This window comes from Nothobranchius furzeri, chromosome 2, assembly GCF_043380555.1.
Source record: "Nothobranchius furzeri strain GRZ-AD chromosome 2, NfurGRZ-RIMD1, whole genome shotgun sequence".
NCBI lineage: Eukaryota > Metazoa > Chordata > Actinopteri > Cyprinodontiformes > Nothobranchiidae > Nothobranchius > Nothobranchius furzeri.
Genome location: NC_091742.1, coordinates 22,002,459 through 22,024,355, shown reverse-complemented (window position 1 = coordinate 22,024,355; position 21,897 = coordinate 22,002,459). Strand labels below are relative to the sequence as shown.

Genomic DNA, 21,897 nt, shown 5'->3' with positions numbered 1-21,897 from the left:
CACACTGTACATGCACACTCCTTAATGAAAATAACAGCTGAGACAGTCCCGTGTGTGTGTGTGTGTGTGTGTGTGTGTGTGTGTGTGTGTGTGTGTGTGTGTGTGTGTGTGTGTGTGTGTGTGTGCGTGGCCCGGAGGACAGAGGACAGGAGAACACGCAGCTAATTAATTAAATAATTTGGTTCTGTACCTTTCTCTTCAGCACAGCCGACAAAGGTTTATGATGGGTCAGTCCTCCTGCATGCTCAGATCATTCCCTTCCCTTGCTTGAAAAATTGTTCCAAAATGAAAGTTGAACCCACATCTTTTTTATCTGTGAATTCAATGCCGTTCGGCGAGTCTCAAATAAAAATTTGGGCATCTTACTGTAAAAAAATATGCCATTAATGTAAAAAAGAAACTCTAAATGACAAATTATGTTCACAACCGGATTTGAACCCAGGTCTGCTGCATGAGAGTCAAACATGTTACTAGGTGAGCTACAGCTCCAGTGACATCCAATCTGTAACTTTTATATCCTTGATGACAGCTGAAACAACGACAAACCAAAGAACGGTTCGGAGTGAAAATGGCTATTTTGTTGCTAATTTGCAGGAAATATCTAGAAGAAAGTTCTACAGAAAGTAGCTAAGGGTCCTCAGAAACGTAGCTAGGTTCGTCACTAGGTGTTGGGAACAGCGACAAAGTGGCACTGCCTCTCTCTCTGCTGCTAAAGCTACGGATAGCAAATGCTACGGGCTACGCCTGAGCGTGAACGCGCATGAAGCAGCCTGCTCGACCCGAGCATCTCTCTTTTTCTGTGATTTTACAGAAAAACAGGCAATCACAGTAAAAATGCCAGGGCTCATTCTACAGGACCAGGGCATTGCAGGAGAATGTATGAAGAAGACATTTATTATTTCTATACATGTTTTGACTGTCAAACTTCCATAATGTCCCTTTAAGTTCCATTTATTTATTTATTTATTTGAATGTGAAAAATAGCAACAATAACAGTTTGGACCATCAACCACACTGCTTTGATTTTCCCTTTAGCATCAGAAAGCTTCTGCAATGCCACAACATTTATTTCCATCCAGTGTTGCATTCATTTTTCAACACTTTTGATGATGGTAGAGTCTGACTGCTGACTCTCAATAGGGCTTTCTCTATCAGGCAGCCTAGAGTTATACTGTCGTTCTTTGATTTCACCAATCATTTAAGCAATCACAACCTTTCAAGATGGTATTTCAACTCCTTTTCTCCCTCCAAGACCACGGTTCCCAGTTTTTAACAATGTGTTGGTCAGTTCTTTATCCAGGCATAGTAGTTTCTGCAATCTCCTTAAGACATTTTCTCTGCTGGATGCAAACCGATGATCTGACTCTCCTTAACTCGTCCTCTGCCAACCGTTTCCTGATCGGTAAAGCTGTTCGCTGCCAGCGTTTCTCACCGTTTTTGCTGTTTTTTTAAGAGTCGCAGAACGTTGCGCGCTAGGATGATGTAGACGCCAAAACAACCAAAACAAAGAGGAGACTCACCTCTTCAAACAGGAAGAATCCTCGCGTTTCGAGCTTTATCCATTCTTTCGTAATCCGTTGTCGAATTGTGATCGGCAGACGCTTTTCCGGTTCGCGCATCTCTTATTTTACGGTAATGGCCCAAAACGATCTCCGAACACATGGATTTTCTGCTTCCTGATGACGTGACATGTGATGTATACGGATGAAGATCGGCTTTAGAGCTGAGATGTTTGTTCCCATGTTGTGGGAACTCATTCCGACGCCCCCACAGTAAAAACATGCAAATGACGACTTTAGTTGAGGATAAATAACTTGTTGCTTGTTGAAAAATGATCACTGATGCAGTATTTATCCAGTGAGATGCTTGTACCTCTTTGCTTTGTTAAATCTACGTGTAGACTATTTTCTGGGTGTGCGGCGGTGTAATTTACAGGGTGATGAACATGTGTCTTTCATATGTGGTTACGGTCAGAAAACAAAGACCGGTGTCGGTACAGGATCTGGTCGGGTGCAAGATCGGCTCGGGGTCCTTCGACTGCCGATGACGTCAAAGTACGGCAAACCCACTCGGACAAAATACACTACACATCTATACTGTTGGAAAGAATTTAGCAGTTTCGTTATTAAAATAATGTTTCTTACGACGTAAGTTTGTGTTTACAATGGTATTTGTAAAATAAAACACTATATTTTATTCATAATGTTGAACTCCTCTTTGAGCACATCCCTTGAAGGATCATAGGTATTAGCAACACCTGTGAAATTGTATTTGCAGGAAAGAAGTGTGTCCCATTTATTGAAGTATTTTGTGTTTAGTGTTTTTGACATCTTGTCCATGCGTAGTTCAGGTACGCTCATAGCTGCTAGCCAAAACTCTGGAGTTAAAAGTGTTCTGGCTTTACTAAAATACCTGTCTGTACTTATTTGATTGATGGTAGTTTTACTTTCTATTAGACTCCAAATGTAATCATTTGGTACGTTTCTAATTCATAATTTGTAAGAATGTAATCGGTGATATTAGCATTAGCATTACTATGGGTTTTTCCACGTATATTAGCATTGCGCTAACCACTCGCTGCGAAATTGCAGCCTTTGCGATTAGAAAATCTCCTTTTGTCACATCGCAATTTAGTTGCACATGCAGTTAATTGTTCAGCCCTAATATACATGCAGCTCTATGCTAAAAGTGTATTTTCAAAGAGGTAATGATGGATTTCTTTGTAAAAGTTGTCCATCTTTCCAACAGAAAAATTTGCCTGGACCAACGTAACGTGATAACGATGTAACGTGATTGCGTAACTTCCGTAAGATTCATGTTCAGCCAATCAACTACTTTGACATCATCGGCAGTCGAAGGACCCCGAGCCGATCTTGCACCCGAGCAGATCTTGTACCGACATCGGACAGGAAATTAAGCTGCCAAAGTCCAAAGGAACTCTTCATTTACCTTAAAGAAAAACATGAGTTATTGAAGCATGGGGGTGGGGGGGGGGGGGGGGGGGGGGGGGGGTTCCAATCTTCTGCACGGTCCTGTGTGGTTGCATGTGCCAGAAGTGGCATCAGCTCACTTCTTTACACATTCACATCTGCCTATCACATTAGAGTGTAACAAGGAGTCACTGGCCCTCAATTATAGTTGCCTAGCAACAGCAATCCCATGATTTGATCCACTTGAACACATTTTGTTGCTTACATGTACTTGACTTCCTCAGCCGGCGCCATAAACTCGTCGCGGCCGAGCTGTGAGAGTGCAGATGTCTCTTTTTCACGTGTTGGTCAGTTTTATGGATCGGAGCTTATATCCGTGTTCTCTGTGAGCCCAAGGGGAAAGGCAGCCAGCTTTATGGAAGAGTGAGCCCATTGAGACCTTGCGTGCATGCGTGGCTTCGGTCCTAAAAGTGTAATTCAGTGAAGAGTTCAACCCACATCAACGACAAGAAAAATAAACAACTTACTGATCAGGTTGTGACCCTTTCCATCCCTCTTCCTTTTTTTCTTATCATCTCTTTTTGTGTTTTCCATCATCCCCTCTCTTCCCACATTATTGCTCTGCCAATGTAATAAAAAGGCCGTTGTGAAATGATAGGTGAGGCGGACCACAGCTCCTGACATGTTATTGGCCAAACCTGGGAGAGCATTACAGCCCGAGCCACCGGGGACCTTTAAAGGATTCAGAGCCACAAAAAATACTCTGAGCGAGCCGCCATAACTCTGGGGCAGCTGGAAAAACACAGAGTACACCTCGGTGTGTAATTCAAAGGTCCACCAGATGCGTTCCAGGAGCAAATATCCTCTCCACGGGCTGGTTTTTAACAAATAGCTATACTTGAAAGGGATGATTGCTGTGATTTGAACATTTTTGAGTCTTTTTTTGCTCTACATTTGGAGCCTGGATGAAACCATTACAAGCAAGTGGAGTTTAAACTCTTTACGAAATCTTTTTTGTCTGTGAGTGTGTGTCAGAGCACTGTGGAGATTACCGTGGGGTTCACGAGGCTTTATGCTCTTGGATTTTTTTGTTAAATGGGAATTGTTCCCTGGGAACCAACATAGATTCTGATCCAGAATATGGAAACCATCATTTTCACACAGAACATATAAGAATTCACTTACTGGTGACTCTTGTACATCACTGAAAGGCTGTTTACCTTCTAGTCTGAGATGTGATGGTGCAAACAGGCCTACTAGTGGTATAAGTGCCCACCCTGGGACTGGGAGATCAGGGTTCAAATCCCAGTCAGACTTTAAAAATGGGACCCAATGCCTACCTGCTAGGCACTCAGCTTTAAGGGGATTGGGGGTTAAACCACCAAATAGTTCCCGAGCTGCTGCAGCTCACAGGGACAGGTCAAATGTGGAGATGGCATTTCACCAGTGTGTGATGATTACTAATGAGACTTGAGATGGTTTACCACACTGACATGTACGGTGGCCCAGGAGGTGTGCAACGAAAATGGCAAAATACCACAACAGACCCCACACCGGAAATAATACTTTAACAAAGTTTTTTTTTTATAAAGTAAAACTATATAAAACAGAAGCTGTGGTCAACCAACAATTATACTAAAAAAAGTTAGGCAAATATGCTAGTTACGCCAAAAATGTAAGCAAATGAGATCTTGGTCATTGGACTCACATAAATACTGTAAACCCCTACGATCCTGAACACACCGTCTGAAGTGTACTCACATTTTTGTGCGATCAAGGCATTAGCATAACTTCCATTGTAGCATGAGGTCCAGCATCACCTCCGTTGTAAGTTTTATTATTGTGTTACGACGTTTTGTCAGAAGCTGTTGTCTCTCGCTGAACCTTCTGGGCTACCGTAAACACGAACATCTCTTAACATGAAGCACCTTTACTACTATCTTTTTGGATTTCTGTAACAAATATTTCCGTTTTCACGCACAGCAGCTTTTAAAAGAAATGTGCACATTGTACACCAAAACACACAATTAAATCGGGAATAACGTGCTCTGAATTTTGGTAGCTGCATATTGTACTACATAGACGACATTTGTTGGAAACCGTATAAAACTTTTCCTGTTTGGTGATTTTAGGGAATCTGGTGAGAAAACGCAGCCTTCGTTGTTTTTACACAATCACATTTTAACTTTTGGGATTTTTGTAGTTCTACATTTATGTTCGAGCTTTATTAAAACTCCAAGTCTTTCCTTACACATCTTAAATGTGCACACTTTTGTCTCCTTTCACCAACTGTGTCTCTGACTTCTGCAGGACTCGTGGTTTTCTGTCAAACCTCCGGGTGCAGAGTTTGCACCGAAACTAAACATAAAGAAAGTCATATTTTAGCTCAGTGTGTTCTTCTCACTTTAAGCGAAGGATCTTTTTAACTGTCATACCTTTAAATACCAAAGCAATATAAAAATTCACACGTGTGACCATCCGAGCAAGCCTTGTGCTAAGACTTGTTTTTTTAAATGGCCTTTAGTTTTCACACAGCAGCTTCTTGTCCGAAGCTGTTAATCATCATTCGTGTCTACCTGTGATTAAGTTTGCTGCCCGAGACTGAGAGACCCAGGAGTGTTTACAATGGTACCTAAATGAGGCAGGTGGTTACCATGGTGACCATATTGAGCCAGATGCAGCAGCCTTAACATTTCTTTTTACCTTGGCTCTCCGGTTAGATTTTTACAAGTTCATCATTTACGTGATTAAGGTGGACTAGCCTCGTTTTCCCCAACTTGTGAATGTGTGTGTGCATGGGTGAATGGCTGGTTGCGTTGTAAAGTTCCTTGGGGGGTTGCAAAACCCTAGAAGGCGCTAGATCAAAAACAGAACATTTAGCGTTTTTTTACATTCATCGCCAACGAGCCGGGAGATAATGGATGGCTTTAGTGATTCCTGTGAAATTGGGCCGGCAAGGATTTTAGCCAGCCGGTGGGGAGTGCTCCTAGAACCCTCCATCTCTTCATCTATACCCCCCCAGTTTCCCTCATCTCTCGAAGTCTCTCAGCACTGTCTTATTGACCGACACAAATACAGCCTAGCATGTGTGTGTGTGTGTGTTTTCCATCCGTGTGGAACGTCTCCTGCTTTAACTGCAAATGGGTTTCACAAACACCGACTCCATATCTCTCGTGAAAAGTGTTACTCATGCCCTTTCAACAGTTCTGTTGCTTCCATCCGTCCACTTCTGTCTTTGTCTTTGAAAAACTCGTCCACCCAGCGGGAACACTGACCACTGCCCAACACTTTCCCAGGAGCTAAGCTCTCATAGCGTCATTCTTACCAGGTCAGCTTACGCAAATGACCAAAATGTAAAGCTTTTTAGATATCTGCCTCTGTGTTTTGGGCCTTCGTCTCAATCCAAAAACACTACTTTTTGTGTCGCTCACACCAGAAATAGTGGACATTTGAAAAATTCAGCATGCAACAAGTCCTTAAGGTCACTGATGCTGCAAGTATGGCGTTTTTGTCATTCCTTGAACAATTCTAGCTTCTCTAGAAAGATGTGAGAATCTTCTGGTCCATGTTAGTTAACTTTGTGCAAATCCTCTTTTTATGGGCTTTTAGAGATGGAAAACGTGTAAAAACCAGCTGTCACAGCTCAAACGGGACAACTTTACACCCCTTCTGCCTACTGAGCCGGGGGGGATGATCAGAAAGTCTGTTCAAAGCTAATGTACGGTAACATCTTAGCTACTTAGCTACAGCAAGGCAACAAACAATCTTATTTAAATGTAAAAGCAGATGTATAGGTGAGTCAGAGACTTAAATTCCTCATCACCTAGTCTGGGATTTAGTTTTAGTTTCTGTGTCAAACCACAGAATGACCGTTTCACTCACAGGTGGGATCGATCAGCCACATGAAAAAATGTATTTCTGGGGTAGGGATGGGAATGAGGGTTATGTGGGGTCATTTTGATCTGTAAGGCACTTTGAGTTGCATGAAAAGCGCTTCATAAATACAGTTTGATTTGAACATACAAATAAACGCGTGATTATTGTACAGTCCTAACGGATCACCACGATTTTAAACACGAGTACTAAATGTTGTCCTCAGCAGGAACCGTTAGGGAGCTCCTCTTGTTTTTGACTAGATTCTTTCTGCAGAGTTTCTTTTGAGCGCTTACACACCCGCCCACGTCTGTGATGTGGAGCATGGAGTGTGTTTTTGTCCAAACGTCAACATTCAACTGTTAGAATGCAGAAGCTTGTATTTAGCTCAAAGCACCACTGTGCTCATGCATACTCACAGGGCCATTAGCGCATCTGCAGACTTCAGATTTTTCTTCATGACACACTTGATTTATGAGCTCTTTCTTACCATTGTTTATTTATTTATTTTTTACTTTTTCCTAAAAGAAAAACAAGCCTTGAAAGTTAGTTCTACCTTGCTCTGTAGAGAAACGGCTCTATTTCTGGATCGATGAATGACAGGGCGCTATTGTGAACGTTTCGAATAAAACTTCTTTTAGAAAGTTTTAGAAATCCAGGAATGTTTGGTCCCGTTTTCAGGTTTTTTTTTAATTACCCCCAAATATTGATTTTTAGGTGTGTTTTTTTTTTCAAGTCTAGCAGAGAAAGCCGCTTTTATTTTTCTAAATTTTCATGACGTGACCCTTCACAAACAGATTTGTCACCTAATATTCCACAGCCATATAGAAAAACACACACCTTCTGCCTCCTGGTGTTTACCTCCACACACACACACCAGCTGACAGACCCGGCCACTCCACGGACCCGAGAGCCGAAGCGCGGCGCCCCTGCTGCTCTATCGGGAAATTGACCGCGGAACATTTACTCCCGAAAAACGACGTGTCAGTCGGGCAGGTTTAGATTCTTCGTGGAGGTGGTGAGGAGAGGACCAGGCTGGGGGAGGCAGGGTGGAGCGTTTCCATGGCTACCTAATTGGTCATGCCCCCATCGTCATCCTCTTTCTGCTAGTTTGGAGCATCATTTCAAAGGTTTCCCACGCCACATAAAAGAACTCTGCGTGTAAATCTCAGAAGATATTTTTGCTGCTCTAATGAACTTGTTGAGATCTTATCTGAGCTTAAAGCTGAGGAACTCGAGCTTCTTTGTTTTCTCCATCCCTCACCCTCCCCTCCGTCTCTCAGATGGGATGTTTATTCCTTGGCGTTCCTCCTCCACCTGTGAGTGACTCCATGTTTCCGTGCTGATGTAACAATGATGACTTGGGGAAAGCTTTATCAGAGCTGCGGTCTCGTCTCCATCAGGACCGGTTTGATAGTGGGAACGTGATGTTCCTCCTGCTGATGTAGGGGCGAGATAAGGGAGGATCTGGGAGAACAAGGACTTATTCGTTTGGCGTCCTTGACCTCAGCCAGCAGGTGCACCAGACTTGGGCGATGAAGTATTTTCATGGATGTGTGAGATGTGTGTCAGCTCGTGTCGCCCTGCAGCTATAACGACTGTTAATACCTTACCTTTGTAGCGTCCAGCAACGGTCACTTTAGGTACAGTCTGACCTTTCAACATCTATTCAACATCTGGTCAGAAAGGAGACACAACACTGCACGTGTTCCCTTTAAATGAGCCTGCCTTCATACCAGCTGGGGCTCACAGACTCTGCAGCTCTGAAAGATAAACAATAACTTTCTTTCCTGCCTCCACAGAAGGAAGAACTCCAGCTCCAATCAGTTGCTAAAATCAAGAATGATTTCCTAAATCAATATGAACTTCTTCCATGACTTATAATCCAGATAATCATTAAATAAACATTTGTTTATTACTACTTATAATTATAGTATAATGAAATGCTTCATTAATATGTGCACACTGAATGGATGTTATGTTATGTCTATCACTGCAGTGTGTTCAGCATGTTTACACGATGAGGTCCTCACACCTGCATTCACACCATAACAAGTATGGGGGGCAGCAGCAGCTCAGGTGGTAGAGCGGATTGCCTCATGATCGGAGGGTCATGGGTTTGATTCCAGCTCCCGCCAGGGGTATCCTGCTGTTGTGTCCTTGGGCAAGACACTTCACCCAACTTGCTTGTGTTAGTGGTGGTAAGAAGGGCCGACAGCGCCAAATGGCAGCCTCGCCTCTGTCAGACCTCCCCAGGGTGGCTGTGGCTACAAGTAGCTTACCATCACTAGCAGTGTGTGAATGTGAGAGTGTGTGAAAGCGTCTTTGGATGTCTAGAAAAGCGCTATATAAGTTCAATGCATTATTATTATTATAAGTACAGTTAAGTTAAAGTCCAACACATAGAGACTTTTAAACCAGTCAGAACATCCTGTATCAAGAAGGTGTGTTTCTGAGTTGTCTTGGTAACATCTCTCAAACTTGTCAGCCTCTGATTGGCTGTGCAAGTCATTACATCAAAACCTTAAAACTGGATAATCCCGAGTGATCCGACAGTTTTAGAGAATCGCTCAGACTGGCCGCCTGTAGGAAACCATCAGAGATTTTGACACGTCGTCAAAACCTTTTTGCACCTGCAAAGCTGATGAGCAAACAGTTCCTGCAGAAACAAAGCTGATGTTGTTAGACTCCTTAAGAGTCCGCCAGACGCACAGTTCCTTCCAGCTGTTGTGACCCGAGACATCTCTGGACGGAAGAGTCGGTACCACGGTATTCTACAGCCCTCCGGTGCCAGAGGTCAGCCGACCCCTGCGACTTTCGGATCCACCAAGAGGGTCTCTCCAAAACGGGTGAAGTAGACATGACAGATCGCGTCTGATGTTCTTCTGATGATAACAACTTTATAGCTTAGAGCAAACCAAATTCTTTTCACCAGAACTCAGCTTACTTTGATGAGGAAGCTCTGACCGACATCGCATTCACACATAGGTTCCTTCATCACGTTTAGTTACATCCACTCACAGTAAATGCTTAGTTAATTAGTCATGTTTTAATTGTTTGTAAAATAAATTCTTACTTTTATAAACCTAACTCTTTCTTGAAATAACACAAAGTGTGGTTGATCGCTGAAAAAGCAAAGAACCTAGATCTTCTGAATTAAATCCTAGAATCTTCTGATAATAATTTATATTTATATAGAATATTACATCTTCCTGGTCATAACAAATAAAAATCATCTAGAATTTTTTTTATTCTGATGTGTTTTCGGTTCTGTTAGGACTTTTCTAATCTTAAAGCAGTGAAGCCAGACAGAGGAATCCCTCCCGCCTGCTCAAATATTGATCTGCCTAGAGCCTTTTTAGGTCTGTTCAGCCTTCGCCTCCATATATCACCGGCGTTTCCTTTTTCTGCAAACACCAAGAATGTTTTTTTCAGCTGACACAGGCGCCGCGTGTGCACTCCTCAGCGTTGCCTCAGCAATAAGCAGCTGCTTTTGCGCACTTGAAGGCCAAAGAGATAAGAACAAAAGCAAAGTAGGGGGAGGTGGGGGTGCAGCCCCCAGCAGCCGTCCTCTTGAGGTTTGCCAAAACGAAGTGAGATAACCTGCCTGTTCCTCCTTCGAAGTGCTCAAACTCGGTGCTTACTGTTTGTCCACAGAGGAGAGGCGGGAAGTGATGGTGAGAGCATCTGTGGAGGGAAGCAAGAGAGAGAGAGAGAGGTTTCCCCTTTGACAGCATCCTGTTATTATTCTGCCTCAGGCGCCGAGCGGTGAGAAATGAGTGTTCTGTGTTTATGGGACCGAACACAAAACACCGTATACACACGGCCACGCTGGCACACACACATGTACTCACAAAGACTGACGGCGGCATATCAATGAGATGAAGAAGGTAGGAGAGGAAAATAAAACCGTCTGGCAGAACGTGAGAGGGGACCAATCAGTGACGACTTGTTCCACGGGGTAGAAACCCAAGCTTCAGGCTCTGGTCGATCTGGTTCTGAATGAATTCACAGAGAAGGAACGTGAAGTGTTTCATCCATGTTCAGCACCACTCCACTGCTTTAACCAACAGCTACAGAATGGATTGTCTTGATTTATGTTTTGGGAAGCTTTTAAACTTTCCTTCCAACACGGTGGTTGCTCCCTTGGGTGACATTTAGTGAAACGTTTCAGTCACGCTGATCTCCATTAATTCTGCCATCAAGACACTGGGCTGACATGGTGATCAGGGGTCTCATTTATCAAACATGGCGTAGAATCCTTACTAAAACCGTACGTAAGCTCAGCAAAAAATATGTACTCACGCCAAGTAGGTTTGTGATCTATCAAACATGGAGTACGCACAGCTGCACGCAATCTCCGCTTCATAAATCGGAGACGAACAAGAATGTTTCTCAGCTGCATTTTAGTCACATCCCGCCCTCACCACGCCCACTTACTGCCATAAATAGTCAATGCAAAGTGCCTTGTGGACTTCATGCATATACATAAGCCGGCTGTTGCAGCGCTCCACCAATGACGATGACGACCGTAGATCAAGGCAGATCAAGGAAGCGCAATTTCACAGAAGTAGAAATTGAGGTACCTGTGGGTGAGGTGGAGAAATGAAAGGAAGTGCTTTTGCAAAACAAATAAGAGAAAATCCACGGAGTGGCACAGCGTTGCTGAAGCCGTCAATGTTGTGAATTCTTCAGAGAGATCTGTGGCGGATATAAAAAACATGGTCCAATCGGTATTCAATCCCCAGCCTCCCGCGTGCTAACCAGTCACCCAAACGGAGATCTCCCCTGTAAAAGTAGCCAGGGCGCATCATCAATCGGGTCACAGTGACAGGACACACTGTCACAGACGCATGACATTCTGTCTCAATCTGTCCCCCTGCTGATATTCTGCATTCCATATTCTGCGCTTCACACTGTGTGTGTGTGTGTGTGCACGTGCATGCATGTGTGTGTACACGCACGTGTGTGTGCATGTGGGGGGTCTTTTTCTGTGTGAAAATGAAGCAGTACAAGTGATAATGCTGCAGGATTTCATAATTGTATCCTCAGCAGCAGCACTGCAGGTGCTCTCCATGTCCAACATGTGCGTAAGCCAGGTCCTTAGTCAACTTAAAGTTGTGCACATTTTTCCGCTAAGTTTTCTTTCATAATTCCCAAAGTTTGCGTGGAAAGTTGCTCACGCAGTTTTCCGACCCCGTTTTGTACGTAAGCAAGCTTGATAAATGAGACCTCTGACCTTTTCAAGCCTTTCACAGTTCATCACAGGGAACATGGACTCGTTTGCTTCTTCCTGTCAGTCAGCACACAGTTCTTCACAGTACAATTTGTTATTTACCTGTTTTGTGAATCTTAATGGAAGGTTTGGCGTTTTCTCTCGAGTATTCTTCTGGGAGCTTGGTCAGGTCGGAGTGTCGGTGGCGCACATCTCTCCAGAGAGGCTTCACCAAACTCTGCCTGTGGCGCTTCAGGGCTTTTACCTTGTTTCTGCAGTGATTCAGAGCTGTCTGGAGGGACTGTAGATAGACTGCACACTTATGTACGAGTCCCTGCATGGACAAAGTCATCGGGCGTTGGCATGGTCCCAAGGGGTTGCTCATGTGGAAGTCATAATTCTAAAAGATGTCTCCTGATATACTTACATAGACCTTTTTGTCCATCACAAACTGATGGATGCATCAAGGTTGGTTGCCTTTTCCAAACCATTAGCTCACGTTAGTGGCTGCTTTGCTTTGGGGTCTTTTGATGTTGAAGAAACGTTCTCCTATCCTGATCCGAGTCTTGACACACCAATCTCACAAGCTCCTTCCAACTCTTGGATTGACTTTCACTCCATGAATACTTCAGTCATATTTTTTGATTTATTAGCAGTGGTCTATAGCAGGACTGAATGCCTTGTAAGTCGTACTCTGGGGAAACAAAGCTCCAGCGTGCCTCTTTAAGCATGGAGAATTCAGCCAGAAGAGAAAGTAGCTTCAGACGGCAGGATTTGGACTCTTATCTCCTGATATTTGGACATCTCTTCCCAGATTGGCTAATAGCAATATGACTGTACCACAGACTCGGTTTGCTCTCAGTTTTAGTTCCACAAATAACACCCACTCGAAGGAGTTCTGCTGTGTGGTGGAGTTGCTAATGCTAACGGTTAGCTTCTACTAACACGTTCTCTGCTGTTTTCCTGGACACTAAAGCAACAGCAGCCTTCCTCATCGTGAGTCCACGACAGTGTGACGTAGATCTGTCAGGCTAGTCAGATCTTAGATTTTCTATCATAAGCTAATGAAGCAGGAGAAAGGTGTAGGAGATGTTCAGCCCGTATGTTAAACTCCAAGCGATCGATCATTTTCAAAAATATTAAGTAAAAAGTGGTTCATCAGTGAAGGGCCTCTTTAAAAAGTAAATCCAGTTGGACGCCAATGATGTACAGGCATTGTGCAACCAAGGGGGTCTCCGACTCTATCGTTTATGAAGATATGCATCCTTAGTGGGTGAGTGTGTGTGTAGGATTAAAAACAGGCACATACTAAGACTTTAGTGAATAAGAAGAAAGTGAACACAGGGTTTGTAACCACATGGTGCCGACGACCTAATAAAGAGTTAAACTCATGTAGTTGGAAGTGAGTTATATTTAGCAGCAGACATCAAGGGCTGTGAGAAATCACAGCCACAACACTGAAATCAGGTCAAGAGCTCAGTGGGATGCCGTGAAATTTCAAATGCACACGTTGGTCCCAGGAGGACCGATCACTTATGACTTCAAACTCATTGCTTTCATGAGGTTAAATTCTGTGACTTTGAATGAAATAATTCAACAACTATAGACTCTGTTTGGTTTAATGGTCCACATGTGTTCTGTAGATCTGGGGAAGGCCCATGGCCATGTTCCCTTTGGCTCTTCCCTGGAGAAAAAGTAGGGGATGCTGCGATTACCAAAGGTTCCCCCACCCCCCCAACATGCCCACTTCATACACTGTTCTGGACATTAGAGGGGAGTCCAAATATTGAGTTTCATCATTTTTCAGGGGACAAATATATAAGTTGACTGATGCAGTTGGTTGATCTGAACAACTTGCAGAAGTTACGTTGGCTTGTTGACGCTTAAACTTATGGCTGGACAAACTGGGAGTTACATTAGCATGTAATGTGCTCGGGTAGCCAAATCTGCCTGTGGTTGAAGATTTCACTGGTTTCAGCTCTTTGTAGGAAACACTGATGACTTTTAAGTAGTGGCCCAGCCTCATGCAGTAGGGTGAAGCTTTCTGTTCCTCATCGAGTCTGAAACCCGTGCTCTACAGGCTGGGTGAGAGTATTTATTAGGTGCAAAAAAAATCACTCGTAACGTTTCAACAACATAGGTAACCCTAATTCTCAATTTCATTTCCTTACATGGGAAAAATTATTATTACTATTATTTTCTTACACAGTTTAGTAAAAATTATTTATTTACCATACGTGTTTCAGCTAGTAGCTCCAGCCATCCTCAGAGATCGCCAGTGATGGTGGCGACACTTCCTTTTATCCGCGGGTAAAAGGAAGTGTCGCCACCATCACCTGATTAAGGATCCTGTCTTGTGTCCGTGGACAGGATCGCCAGGTGTAGTTCAGGAGAGGAGGGCATCTGGTTTGGGAATATCAGTCTTCTGTTAGTTCAGTTTATTTAGATAGCGCCAAATTACGACAACGGACGTCTCTTCACATAGTTAGCCAGAGTCAGTCTTAGCCCCAGCTGGAGGAAAGTCCCAGTGTCTTGTCCCTAGGGTGAATTAGGGCCTGTGGCTGGAGTATAGAGTGGTGCGTCCATCTTTTAAGTAGCAGCAGGTGTAGCAAAAGACTCACTGACTGGTTGGTCTACTGTCCAACGTTCACATATGGATCATGACCAAAAGAAGAAGATCGTGCATACACGTGGCTGAGAAGAGCTTCCTACGAGCCGGCTTGGATCCGACTGAGACCTAACAAGAGACAGAATGTCCCCCTAGGAGGTGACCACGGGGCAGATCCTGAACTCACTGGGGGACTTCTAAATTCTTTCTTTCCTGGGAACACCTTAGGATCTCACAGGAGTGGGATTGCTGTTTTCCTGTCTGGATCTTCATCCTGACCTTGGATAATCTGTAAAAAGGGATGGATACCAGGATGACCTGTGATAACCCTGCTCACAGCTCAACCCTGTCCAGACCTGTGGTTTATGATGTAACTGGTATTCACACCAGCCTCTGCAGGACTCTGACAGGCGCTAATTAGCATGCTAACACTTAAGATGGTGGGCAGTGTAAACATCTGCACAACATCAGCGTGACTACTTTGTGTGTGTGAAGATAACACAAAGCAATTAGTGCAGAGTTCAAAGCCCAGATAGGTGCAAACGGAGCCTCTGGTGCGGCAATCAGACGCACCTTCGACTCCTGATCTGACCTGTTAATTAAACATGGCTGCCTGGCTTCAGCAGCTGGGCCGAGCTGCAGAGAGGGATGGGGTTGGTTCCGCTACCGCTGTTTAGACTTAACTCCTACTGCTGTCTGTTTTTTGATGAGGGATGTCGTGATCTGTTGTGTCTGTGCATTATTCATGGTGCTTGGAAATTGGCCAGCTGAGTTTGAAACGTACTTCCTCTTTCCTTACACAGGTCGCCGCCGCCGCTGCAGGTTTCCAGCAGCGTCGTTTGGCACAAACCACGGTTTCATTTGGGTTCCCATCATCTATAACTCTGCAGTTGTGCCCGTTTTTTCTTCTTCACCCACACTGAATTATACAATATGCACGGTTTCCATTATCCCACCTGTTCACTCATGTATTGCCAACTACATGTGCATTCCCTTTTCTTTGCTTCTCATATAAATCTATGGAAGTGCCAGTGGGCCCAATGCAATTCTGAATTATTGGGACTTGGGGAACTCTTCCATATTGCCTCCATGCCCAAACATATTTTGGAGCAGAACCCAATAAAGCCTCTGTGATTTATGGACTGCACCTTTTCTTCTGTATAGGTATCCAATCTGTTTTTTAAACCAATTGTGAGAAGGGCATATCTATAGAGTGATAAGCAGAATTTTGATTATTGGAGTTTTTTCCATTCAAAACAAGGACCGGAGAGGTGGTGAAAAGGGGGAAAAGAACAAATTGATGCCATTAAACTTAATGGAAATGCCTGCTGTATGTGAGAATGACATCTTAACAATAGCTGTGTTTTTTCTCTCTCTCTCTCTCTCTCTCTCTCTCTCTCTCTCTCTCTCTCTCTCTCTCTCTCTCTCTCTCTCTCTCTCTCTCTCTCTCTCTCTCTCTCTCTCTCTCTCTCTCTCTCTCTCTCTCTCTCTCTCTCTCTCTCTCTCTCTCTCTCTCTCTCTCTCTCTCTCTCTCTCTCTCTCTCTCTCTCTCTCTCTCTCTCTCTCTCTCTCTCTCTCTCTCTCTCTCTCTCTCTCTCTCTCTCTCTCTCTCTCTCTCTCTCTCTCTCTCTCTCTCTCTCTCTCTCTCTCTCTCTCTCTCTCTCTCTCTCTCTCTCTCTCTCTCTCTCTCTCTCTCTCTCTCTCTCTCTCTCTCTCTCTCTCTCTCTCTCTCTCTCTCTCTGCATATCTTTAGATAACAAATACGCCCCTGCAGTGAGTCTAAACGGTTTAATATTCATCCTGGGAGGAGCCTACGCGCGAGCCACCACCATCTACGACCCAGACAAAGGCAACATCAAGGCCGGTCCCAACATGAATCATTCTCGGCAGTTCTGCAGGTAAGAGATAATTAACGTAGCAGCTACCGTACGTAAAAGATAAAAATCCCCTGGTGTGGCATTCTAAAGATGTTCTTCTTAAATCCAGCAGATCTGATCTGTGTGGCACCTCCCCCTCCCTAAAAGCCTTTTAGAAAGAGGACATAATTGCACCGCCTCAAACAAAACAAAACAAGAATAATGAAGTTTCTTATTAATCTGCCATTCTTTGAGTTGTGCTTCAGGTAAAGACAGGGGAAACGTATTCAGGCTATTTAATTAAAACGTGAACAAAGCAGCTCTGGGTGTTTCCAGAATGATGCAACTCCTTAGAGAAAGATTGTCCTTGGTGGGACAAAGTCTAACCGTTCCACGGGTTTGATATTTAGATTTGCCTGCTGAGAGTCTTTAATAGCACACCATTTGAGTGAATCAGTTTTCCTTTGGTCTATTTTGGATTATTACAGTGACATTTAGCTAATTTCCTTTTTTTTGTCTTATTTCTCTCCTTTGGTGGGACTTTTGAACTCTGACTGAAGAACAGCACCATAAAACATTATTTACCGCCTAATAGATTTCCTGTTCTTGCATGTTTCTCACAGGTTAATTGTGCCGATTTTTGACCCAATCCTCCACTTTGGACAATTTTAAGAAGGAGCCGGATTACCGTAATGATCTAAAGACAATCTTAACAGATATTCCTGCTGTGTGTGGTGTGTTAAGAGCACTGCTCTGGTTACGATCAAAAATCTGGATTTTCAGACACGTTAAATTGTCTGATGTGCGATTTTCAGGGACAAATTAACTCGTTGCTCGTTGAAGGTGACGTGTAATCAATCGAGCGAGGTGACAAGCACGAAGTAGTAAGAGCAGCGGCATCACACCTTAATACTCCAGTCAAGTCGAGCCACCGAGATGTGTGCAGTTCGCCAAATACTTATGTTTATTCATTTAGCAGGCGCTTTTATCCAAAGCGACTTACAATTTACAACCTATAGGGCATGTTGTGATCTGTGGGGGAAACCGGAGTACCCGGAGGAAACCCACGCATGCATGGGGAGAACACGCAACTCCACGCAGAAAGGCCGCAGCCGAGTTTTGAACCTGCAAGCTTCATGCTGCGAGGCAACAGTGCTAACCACTGCGCCACCATGCAGCCCGATGCCTCCTGTACTTAAGTTTTCTGATCCGAGACTTTTTTGTATCCGTTTTAAAAACAAAAGTATGCATGAAGTACGTTTGGGAGGCAGCTACACATGGTGATCTTCTGTGCAGAAAGTGCAGCATAAATCATGTTGTCAGAGTTATTGATGAGCTACACCAGCACGCACCAGGCAGCTGTTCTGCTACATTTAACTAAGTCTGACACAACAGGGAGGGAGGGAGAACAACAAGCTGCCGTGAGAAACGCTCGAGCGCCAAGGATGAAGCCTGGCAGGTCAGCGTGCAGGAGAGCAGCGATCCACCCCCACCGTCTATCAGGAGCAGCCGCTCCAGGCTCAGCCCCGTGCCCTCCCCGTTTTGGATCAGCCGTGCATTCGTCTCTGAGTAGATTCAGGCTTTATGTAATAATCTTTTCTGAGTCCCAGCCGTGGGTAGAATTTGTGCAGGAGGACCGCGTGTTGTTTGCGTGCGTTTCTGAGCGTGCACCTTATGTAAATGCAGATCATGCCAAACCCCAATAGGAGTACAAAGCTCTAATCAGCTTCACGAGCCAAGTTTAAATCCTTTCCGCACACAAACTCTTGCTTCTGTTGCTCATATCACATGAGCGCATTTGTTCTGATATTTGCCTTTTTTTATTAGCTCGTTCTCGTGCGCGGTGTGAGATAGCACGTTGTTTTCTTTTACCTTAGCAGTGTTTGCCATGTTGAGAGCATGTGTTGGTGCTGTCAAACGATCATGAGCAGAACGGAGCCCCCAGCACGGCGATCAGCGTGTTTGCTGAGATTTGTGCGACCCCTCTGTCAGATTTTGGTCAACAACGTGAGCCGTACTACTGCTGCTGTGGCTCGCAGCATTTTCATTTGTCCCACAGCAGCAGCTGATTCTCACACGGAGGGATGTTTTGGTCATTTTGACCTCTTATTATTGAGCCGTCCAAACAGCGCCAGGTTTCTAGCATTATTATTAAGTTAACTTGACAATAAATATAATTACTGGCAGTGCCAGGATGTCCTGATGTCAGGGGAAGGCCAGCACATTCATCCACTACTTAGTACTACTTTAATAAACAAATAGTTCATGTGGAAATTTTTATTCCATTAATCGTAAAATAAATCAGAATTAACCGTAATCTGGACCAGCAGGTAACTGTTGAGCTCTGATCATCAGGATACGGACTAAATCCAGAAAGTCTATTTTTAATTGAGAGGAATTAGTTTAGAACAAAGAAAATATTTTATATGGCACCTCTCAAAATATGATTAAATGAGAACAAATAAAATGTAAGGGAGATCTCGATGAGGTTCCAGCAGATCAAGTCGACCTGCTGTTAATCCTAGATTATAATTCTGTTGGGCTGTAATCTGCATCGACAGAGGCATCCTACAAGGGTACACCTCTAAAACTCCTGTGTGTGTTTGCAGCGCCGCCATCTTGGACGGGAAGATCTACGCCACAGGAGGCATCGTGAGCAGCGAGGGTCCGGCGCTCAACAACATGGAGACGTTTGACCCCTGCACCAACACCTGGACGCTCCTGCAGTCACTGCCCTGCCCGCTCTTCAGACACGGCTGCGTCGTCATCAAAAAGTACATCCAGAGCGGCTGACATCTGCTCGGACTGGGTCGCCACCAAACACCAGCTGAGCTCCAGTTGTGGGACGTTGCGTGATGGCAGCTCAGAGCCGGGTCGGTCTGCGACCCCTGGACTTGATGCTGGCATTGATCCGCACGGTTAGCCCCTCCCCCGTTCTCCAAACAGAGCCCTGTGCAGAATGTACTCATGTTCAGCTACTTTAGCCATGCAGGTGACGAAGCCTGACCTCCAGTCCGCACACGTCACGGTTGTAGTTCATTCTCATCCAACCGGCACAGGGACCCTCCTACTCATTTGGTTTAAAGCCCTCCTTTCAGTTCCGTCTTTTCCTGATCTCTGAACTCACCACGCTGCCGTCTGGTTGTGGCACACCCTGACCTCAGCGAAAGCCATTAAAGGTCCACGTTTTAGTTGCTTTGAGTGCATTTGACAGCCGTGGGTTTTATGGACGCTGATGAGCAGACGTTTCGATGCTTCTCATTGGTGACATCTGCACGGCCGTAGAAAACAGTTTTGAGGGGTTCTGCTCTCTTCACTGGGTCAGGAAACAAAAATTCCCTCCGTGTGGGTTTATGAGGTGATTTTGAAACCAGATTTGTGAACTCTCTGTGACCCAGCAACCCATCAACAGGAAATAAAGATCACCTCTGGGTCATGCAGGGTTTAGGAGGAGAAAATTCAGAATTTTCCTTCGTTGTTGTGCAATTCCAGCGCGATAGAGATATCTGGTTTCTACCTTTAACCACATTTTTGCTTTCTGGAGGAAAAAAACAACGAGAGAAAGAGGAAATTCCTGCTTCTGCTGACTTCTGATCCAATATTCAAGTTGGGACATTTCCTCTGGAAAAAAGCACAATATTCACCGGTAACTGTTATATCTGTTGATCCATGGTTTCTTTGTGATTCATCAACTCCTCTTCCTCCCTTTTCTGCTTTCTACAGTGTGTTTTAATGCAACCCACCAACGATGGGTTGGTGTTCTGTAAATACGGGACGGAAATATGTATATTTTAAAACCTGAAAGCAATTCTGTATAAATGTTTTTAGAAAAGAACAAAATCCTGATAGACTGGAGTCACAGTATGTCTGTAAATCTGTGCCCAACAGAAGAAATGAACAGTTGTTATTATGGAACCCAACATAAACCAGAACTTAAGCACCAGCTGGTCGAGTCTGTTGTTTTTGCTCCCGTCAAACAAAAACGTGACTTTATTCCACCGAATTTACAGTTTGCAACTTTATTCAAGTATTTCAACAGCAGTTTATTTAAGAAATACAGTAAATGTTTCATTTTGAATATAACTTACACTAAAGTAACGATGTGAAGGGATGAGGAAAAACACAAACGAACCGAAAGGGCTACAAACGTGGTGGGGAAGAACCTGGTGGATCCTTCTGCATGAAACGCCAAACTAGCAGATAAAACCTCGCTGTTAGTCCAGACTGGCTACGCGTAACGAGAAAGGATGGCGTTTGACAATGTTTAGAAATCCATCACAAGGAGAACAAAAAAAAATTTTAGTTTGGCAGAAACTTGGAAGTGAACGTTTTAAATATCCTCATGCTAGCTCAGTCCAGTCACTCGGAGAAAACAACAGAACAATAAAATAAATAGAAAAAGCGGAAAGGGCGTTTAGTCCCGTGTTGAACCTGAGAGACCAGTAAACCCCTTAATTACCCCGCGGCACAAACACCAAATGAACCTGCTACACCAACGCTTTAATGCTGTACAAATGAGTTCAAAACATACAAACAGCTTCATGAACATTAAATGTGATCCGTGGAAATAAATAGAACGATGAGATGAAAATCTGCAGAACGTTACAAAAAACGAGGGAGAGAACTGAGGAAAAGAAGGCGACAGTTGTGTAAAGAGTCAGAAATATGCAGGAGGAACAGATCTGGGAAACTAAACGTCTTAAAATAGAAGCAATCATCATCTGGCTCAAATGCAACAAGGAAAACAATCCGACTTCTTCTAATCTACTCTTGGATTACTGCAGCAGCCGCGCTGATCTGGTACCTACGGTGATGCTGTAGATGTTAAGACAGTATTTTTAAACGTGAGGTGATGAAGATAAAATACTGCTTTTGTACCCAGTAAACAAATAAATTAAGCTGAGGTAGCATTGGTTGTTTCTTCCTGTCTGCAGTAGTCCAAGTGCTGACCTGTCGCTGCTAGTTTGCATACCGCCGTAGAAAAGGCAGGCGGGAGCTGGGCTGAGAGTCGATCCGAGAGGAGACCCGTTAACGGGTAAAAACACACAGAACCGCGGGCCTTTCTGGGCTGCACCTGCCCAAAAAACCTTAAAAAAACAGGAGAATGCCGTTAAATGTTCCCAAGCTTCAGGAAATACCATAATCATCCACATTAGCTGCGTGAGTCACAGACGAGAATCCGGCTTGTCTTTGTCCGGTGTTTGGAGAACAAGCAGAATTCCATGCATCGGAACACACTTAGGAGGAAAAACAATAAATCGTGTAACAGTGGCGGGAACTGCCTCCAACAGTCGTTTATGAATTCATCAACCATGCAACCGAACAGTTCGCAAAGCATTTCTGTAGAAAACCAAAACGTAGAAAAGAATCGTCAGAAGTACAACTTAGAGAAGTCATGAGCGCCTGAACAGTTTG

At 44.1% G+C, this 21,897-nt stretch overlaps 1 protein-coding gene across 7 annotated transcripts in view; it reads left to right on the top strand.

Annotated features, from left to right (window-relative positions):
* Positions 1-19,504, top strand: part of LOC107378123 (kelch-like protein 29) — a 404,331-nt gene extending 384,827 nt beyond the window's left edge. For all 7 annotated transcript variants that reach the window (XM_070545020.1, XM_070545028.1, XM_070545022.1 and 4 more), the window contains 2 exons: positions 16,380-16,524; positions 19,092-19,504. In XM_070545020.1, the coding sequence (XP_070401121.1) occupies positions 16,380-16,524; positions 19,092-19,275 (329 nt within the window). In that variant the 3' untranslated portion in view covers positions 19,276-19,504. The remainder of the gene's footprint in view (positions 1-16,379; positions 16,525-19,091) is intronic.
* The last annotated feature ends 2,393 nt before the right edge of the window (positions 19,505-21,897 follow it).